General features: G+C 37.9%; 1 protein-coding gene across 1 annotated transcript in view; it reads right to left on the bottom strand.

The window, feature by feature from the left end:
* Positions 1–324: 324 nt before the first annotated feature.
* LOC122247083 (uncharacterized) overlaps positions 325–7,727 on the bottom strand; it is a 20,094-nt gene continuing 12,691 nt past the window's right edge. Inside the window, exons 7-11 of the mRNA XM_086545810.1 lie at positions 4,876–5,050; positions 3,308–4,595; positions 2,916–3,130; positions 2,221–2,448; positions 325–786 (exon numbers count right to left, since the gene is read on the bottom strand). Coding sequence (XP_086401936.1) covers positions 475–786; positions 2,221–2,448; positions 2,916–3,130; positions 3,308–4,595; positions 4,876–5,050 — 2,218 coding nt within the window. The 3' untranslated portion in view covers positions 325–474. The remainder of the gene's footprint in view (positions 787–2,220; positions 2,449–2,915; positions 3,131–3,307; positions 4,596–4,875; positions 5,051–7,727) is intronic.

Below are 7,727 nucleotides of genomic sequence, written 5' to 3'. Positions count from 1 at the left end.
TAAGCAGTACTTGTCGTTTTGCAATTTGCACGTTCTTGCATGTCTGCCATCAACACAAAGACATATGCATATAAAAGGATAATCACCAAGATTTCTCAACTGTTGGATAATTACCATGAAATCGACCTTGGATAAAGTGGATTGCTGTGCATGTGTAAAAGGCATAAAGTTAGATTAATGAGTTCATGGCGCAAGAGGTGTAATTGCCGCGTTTCGATCAAATCTTTTAACAGAATCCCATGAAATTTTAGCACCCATCAAATCGAATTGAATTTGCAATATACATTAGGGAACACCATCAAAATGTAATTACTATGTTCATTCCCCTTTCCAAATAACATTCAGCATATAGTATAAAAAAACGAAGATTTGATAAATATATTAATTCTCACTAAAAAAAAAAAAAAAAAAAAAAAAAAAAAAAAAAACTGCATTGATTAAAAACCGCCAGAAAAATCTCCCTTTATTCCCGCCTTACTGAGACATTATATAAGCCCAATAAAACACATTAAAGACCAAGAAGACCACAGGAACTGACAGCTGAGACCCGACGAGCAACTTCTTCTCAATATTCCTCTCGTTCACTTGAAACCCGTGACCTTTGCCCTCTGGCTTGACCTTCGAGGCGACCTTGATGAAGGCACCTCCCCCTGGCGTGCCCCCCCTGTGGACGACGTGGTCAGTGATGGCGTGGAACAAGATGACGAGGAAGGTGATTCCGATGCAGAACATGAGCCACACGTCCACCATCTTGAAGTAGGAGGTCATGGGAAGCGTGGCGGATATCTGGCCGGGAAAAGAGGACGGTTGGAGACGCGGAAGATAATCAGAAAAAATAAATAAATAAATAAATAGATAAATAAATAAATAAAACATAAAAATAAATAAATATATAAATAAATGAATTAATTAATGAATGAATTAATCAAAAAAATAATAATAATAAATAAATAAAAATAGATAAATAATAGATAAATAAACAAATAAATAAGTAAATAAAATAAATTAAACTAAGGGGTCTAAAATCTGATACATATGATAGTCATGAAATATTTGATGTTTAGTATGTCTTTTATATATCAATATATAAAATACATGCGTATGAATATATATACATATATATAAAAGATATCTAGTATCTATTGCATGAATATATAGAATATACTTGATATCTAATATATTGGATATCTAACAGAACTATAGATAAATGACCAAAGACTGTAAGATTCAGCAAAAGTGAAGTTCTTTCTAAGACCGTCTGGATAGTGGCTAGTTAGGGTTGTGTAACTATCCACTGTTCCTGTTATACTGTTCTCGTCAAAGGTCAAACATGTAATGCGGTTAAATCCATAAAAGAATGAAGATGGGACATGCATAAAGATAGATTTTGTTACAATCATACATATAAACACCTTTGAAATAATAGAACAATCTTAACCTAATCCAAAAGACCAATTAGAAGTATCTAACTATGAGATTCGAAGTTTTAAAGGCAATGTTAATATGTGTCTCCTGATTCTTGTAAATTTTAAAAAGATTCAACGAACTGACATCTGTTGTCTATAAGTCTCTAGTTTCTGTAGATAGGGATAAAATAACTCAATCATCAGCATATATTTATAAGGGACTATTACGAATATGTACGCAAATAGATTGTTTAATTGCATCAAAGTATTAAAGTTTGGTATATTGAAATATAATATCCTGTGTCTACATATGCAATATATTGTATAGGCTATACACATATATGGTATACTGTATATCACGTCTTTGTTTGGAAATGATATGACAGATTGCTTCTATTATGGAATACAGGGAATTGAACATCCTATACTTCGATTTGCACACTTTCTTTTGTCAGAAACACATTTTTTTCCTTCCGTTCAAGCGCACTTGGAGAGTTTAGTAAGATTAATTCATATGTCTGCTAAAATCATATACGTATACATACATACATACATACACACATATATGTGTGTGTGTATATATGTATACATAATATATATATACATACATATATAAATATATATATATACATATACATATATACTATATATACATACACACACACATACACACACACACATACACACCCACACCCCACACACCCCCACCCACACACACACCCCACACGCACCCTCCCCCCACCCCCCACACGTCCACCCCCCCCCCCCCCCCCACACACACACACACAACCCCCACCCACCCCACCCCACCCACCTGCGAGAAGAGCGTGCAGAGGACCAGCTGTACGGTGAGCGCCGCCATCATCCTGACATCAAAGATCGACGTCCTGAAGAAGAGCGTGACGTAACTGACCACCAGGAGGACGAGCGACGGCAGGTAGATGTTGAGGACGGCGTATCCGTAGCGCCTCTTGAGGTGGACCTTCAGGACCGCGTCGCTGTACTTCCCGCTGTTGTCGAAGTGCAGCTCCATGCGGCCGACCTGGGGGAGGGGACAGGGGACAGGAGGGGGGGAACGTTTTTCTTTTGTTTATTTTTGGGTACTGTTTCCTTTATATATATATATATATATATATATATATATATATATATATATATATTTTTTTTTTTTTTTTTTTTTTTTTTTTTTTTTTTTTTTTTTTTTTTTTTTAATGGTAAGGTTAAGTTGTTGTAGAAGAAGATTGGAGTTGGATTGTACGTGTGTGTGTGTGTGTGTGTGTGTGTGTGTGTGTGTGTGTGTGTGTCATAATAACATATAAATTGTTATTAAATCCATAATCGAATCCGCAGTATTCCGCAATGTGTCCAGCAACTATCATAACGGCTATTCACAATTAAATCACAATAACGATTTATCTTCATCCCACACACAAAAAAAATACAATAACCAAAAGATTTTCATAAAAAAAAGAAAGAAAAAAAAGGACTTTTCGAACAAACGCAACTCGCCTCGTACTCCGGCAGGAGGCGACTCCCCGTGTGAACCACCGAGGAGACTTTCGAGTCGAACGTCAGGAAGGATTTGCCGGCGGAGGTGATCCTGAGGCGCATGAGGCACTCCTGGGCGTCGAAGGGGTAGAGGGCGAGGTCGAACACGCAGTTGTAGACGATGCCGTATTTCCTCTTGCTCGACAGGGTGTTGTCTTCGCCTGAATAGACGTCGACTGCGGGATGGAAATGGGGGGGGTGAGGAATGGATGGCTTTGCTTCTATTTCTTGATATGTTTTTTTATCTATTCGTGTGTAGGTGTTTGAAGTTTTTAGGTACATGTCTGATGATAATAGAATTATATATCATTTATGATATAATTAATTAACTTAGAAGGTATCCCATTAATTACCTTCTGCAGGAGCAGCATCGTCTCTCCTGCTCGAATTCACGAGTCGCGTGACATAGACGACCGTGTTTTCATCCAGCTCGGTGTGCTTGTACGTGTCCGTGTTGACAAAGTGGACCACCGGAATCCACAGCTTGGCGGAGGTGGAAGCCGGGAGGACGTTGAGGATCTCATCCACCTTCAGGTTCTCGTAGTGGAGTCTGTTGTCCCGCCAGGTCATGACGATCTCGTGGGACACCTGCATGGCCAGGCTGAGGGTCCTGACGCCGAGGGATTCCACGGTGACGGCGACGGCCACGGGCAGGCTGGCGCTCCTGTTCCTCCCGGGCCTCGGCGGCAGGTGGCGCTGGTACTCCCCGGGGATGGCGACCAGCTGGCAGTCCACCTCGTCGGAGTTGTCGCGGCAGTCGTACGTCAGGTCGCAGCGGTTGGCGAGCGGGATGCAGGTGGCGTCGTCACAGGTGAACTGGTCGGGCGAGCACGGCGAGAGCAGCAGCTGGCGCCGACCACCTGGCTCCTGACCGCAGACGGCGCGCTCCAGCACCCACCAGCGGCGCCCCATCGGGTAGTCGGGGACCGTTGTCTCCATTCGAGCCACGGTGGCGTTGTACACGACGTTGATCCACGTCCACACCCCGCGCTCCCGCAGGATGTGGTACTGGCCGTAGCCGATGAACGTGACTTCCCCGATGGCCCGCTGGTAGGCCACGAAGTAGACATTCCGCAGCTCCCGCTCGCACGCGCCCAGGAGGGAGAACCTCTGCTGTTCCCTGAAGGTACACACTGCGCAGTAGATGTTCGTGGCGCAGTCGATGTCGCCGGTGCCGAAGGTCCCGATGGCGGCGCAGTTTTCGTAGATGATGCCGCTGGGCTCGTGCGGGGCCCAGAACATCGTGGTCACCGTCCTTCCGTCGTGCCTCCGCCACACCCCCTCCTCCTCCTTGTCGTTGAGCGACGTCCAGTAGTCCGTGGCGCAATTCTTGGAGTCCGGATACGCCTTGGCCGCCCGACGGTGCCAGGTCATGGCCTCCTCCATGGATGTGGCCATGGGCAGGTGCGTCCCGAGGGCCTCGCAGACGTACTGAGCCACGGCGTCGGTCAAGGCAGGGAACCAGAAATACGTTGGGCCGACGTCGGTTTGGCACAGCCTCTCCAGCGGCACGTCGAGGCTCGTCACGTTGTGCAGCGTCCAGCCCACTTCCCACGCGATGTAGCTGCCTTGGGGGTCGGCGCGGCACTGCGTTATCTCGAGGATCTCCTCCTCGCTCAGCACTCGGTCCCACACATTCACCTGGCAAAGCAATAACGTTAATGGAAAAGCAGTGACGAGATTGGTCCTGCTAATCACAGGGATTGTAATGATCATCATTAATGCCGTTATTATAATGGTAATAGCAAAATGATGATAGCCGCGTCTTCATATAAACCATAATGATAACACTTACTAAAACAATTCTCATCACTATACCATAACAATATTAGCAACAGTAATAAATAACGAACACAAATAACCAACACCTTCTCCCTTCACTGCTTCAGATTCACTTAATCAAGGAGGCCACTGAACTCACCTGCGTTAGGTCACCGCAGAAGCTGTGTTGGGGGTCACGATTCTGACCTAGCCTCGCGTAATCACCTGACACAGGACGGCCAATATCATACACCTGTCGTTGCTGAGTCACCCCGTCTATATAACTGGTGATCACGTGGGTGGTGTGGTCGTACGAGAAGCACAAGAGGTACCACCTGGTCGTAAGATTAAAGAAGGCGTAAATAGTCGTGAAGGATGGGATGTATATGGGAATGATTTAGGCCTCACTGTTATTCATCTTATGTAATTATTATATCTTTGTGATTACTATGTCTATGTGGTTATTATATATTTGTGATTACTATATCTATGTAATTATCGTATCTATGTGATTGTAATATCTATGTAATTATTATATCTTTGTGATTACTATGTCTATGTGGTTATTATATATTTGTGATTACTATATCTATGTAATTATCGTATCTATGTGATTACTATATCTATGTAATTATTATATATTTGTGATTACTATATCTATGTAATTATTATATCTTTGTGATTACTATGTCTATGTGGTTATTATATATTTGTGATTACTATATCTATGTAATTATCGTATCTATGTGATTGTCATATCTATGTAATTATTATATCTTTGTGATTACTATGTCTATGTGGTTATTATATATTTGTGATTACTATATCTATGTAATTATTATATATTTGTGATTACTATATCTATGTAATTATTATATCTTTGTGATTACTATGTCTATGTGGTTATTATATATTTGTGATTACTATATCTATGTAATTATTATATCTTTGTGATTACTATGTCTATGTGGTTATTATATATTTGTGATTACTATATCTATGTGGTTATTATATATTTGTGATTACTATATCTATGTAATTATTATATATTTGTGATTACTATATCTATGTAATTATTATATCTTTGTGATTACTATGTCTATGTGGTTATTATATATTTGTGATTACTATGTCTATGTGGTTATTATATATTTGTGATTACTATATCTATGTAATTATCGTATCTATGTGATTGTCATATCTATGTAATTATTATATCTTTGTGATTACTATGTCTATGTGGTTATTATATATTTGTGATTACTATATCTATGTAATTATCGTATCTATGTGATTACTATATCTATGTAATTATTATATATTTGTGATTACTATATCTATGTAATTATTATATCTTTGTGATTACTATGTCTATGTGGTTATTATATATTTGTGATTACTATATCTATGTAATTATCGTATCTATGTGATTACTATATCTATGTAATTATTATATATTTGTGATTACTATATCTATGTAATTATTATATCTTTGTGATTACTATATCTATGTAATTATTATATATTTGTGATTACTATATCTATGTAATTATTATATCTTTGTGATTACTATGTCTATGTGGTTATTATATCTTTGTGATTACTATGTCTATGTGGTTATTATATATTTGTGATTACTATATCTATGTAATTATTATATATTTGTGATTACTATATCTATGTAATTATTATATCTTTGTGATTACTATGTCTATGTGGTTATTATATCTTTGTGATTACTATGTCTATGTGGTTATTATATATTTGTGATTACTATATCTATGTAATTGTTATGTATATGGGATTATCATATCTATGTGGTTGTTATATCTTTGTGATTACTATGTTTATATGGTTATTACATCTTTGTAATTACTATATCTATGTAATTATTATATATTTGTGATTACTATATCTATGTGATTATCATATCTACATGACTGACATATTTATGTAATTACTATGTAATGACTTTGTTATTTTTTACTATGTTTATATGGTTATTACATCTTTGTAATTACTATATCTATGTAATTATTATATATTTGTGATTACTATATCTATGTGATTATCATATCTACATGACTGACATATTTATGTAATTACTATGTAATGACTTTGTTATTATTCTGTTTATGCCATAACCATATATGTCTAATTATCCTAGTTTTTCCTATCTATGCGATTATCTTGTCTATATCATTATCCTTCCTATGGGATTACCATATATGGTTACCATATCTATGCGATTACTCTGCAAATATTATATCTTGGTTATCAAGTAAAGCTATATCACTTACTAAAAGCTTAATCCCATATCTTAGCACAGGGACGGAAAATGGCTTTGCATTTAAAATATAAGCACAGGTAAAGTAGTCAATGTTCTATGCTAACAAACACAATAGTCATACTGTCATATCCAATATATGCAAAATACCCTTTTAAGTACAATCAATATTTTCCTTTCATTAGCTAGTTACTAGCCGTGAAATCACAATACAGCTCATATTAGTTACTGCTTATAGTAGTAATATAGTATAGTATATAGTTATAGTTATAGTAGGATGATACTAAACACAACCAAAATAACACGAAATCAACCAACCCCGATTTTTCGAATGTAGATTAGACCCATTTTGATTTTATCTTCCGAAAAGGGGTTTAGGCTTACGCGAAACATTACGGTTTGTTTTATTTCTAATCATAGTTTCGTTCCAAGGGTAACGTAGCCTCTTTGAGTTAGATTTTTTTTTTTTTTTTTTTTTTTTTTTTTTTTTTTTTTTTTTTTGCTGCGAAAAGAAAGGCAAATCATATTCCTGGTTGTGTTTAGGTTTGAAGGATGAAAGTCTTTCTGGTAGAGTGTAGAAGGATTAGGTGAGTGGGAGTCAAAAGAATATAGAGATGCTGATTTGGGAGGATAGGTATAGTTTAGGGGGGGGGGGCGAGTGAGAAAGAGAGATCGAGAGTAAGCGACAGAGCAAGAAAGAGAAAGCAAGAACGCGAGAGAGAGAG

This window comes from Penaeus japonicus, unplaced genomic scaffold, assembly GCF_977035675.1.
Source record: "Penaeus japonicus unplaced genomic scaffold, GWHDUDI00000001_assembly GWHDUDI00000017, whole genome shotgun sequence".
NCBI classification, from domain to species: Eukaryota; Metazoa; Arthropoda; class Malacostraca; order Decapoda; family Penaeidae; genus Penaeus; species Penaeus japonicus.
Note: the sequence above shows the minus strand (reverse complement) of the source record. Positions and strands in the feature narration are given on the sequence as shown.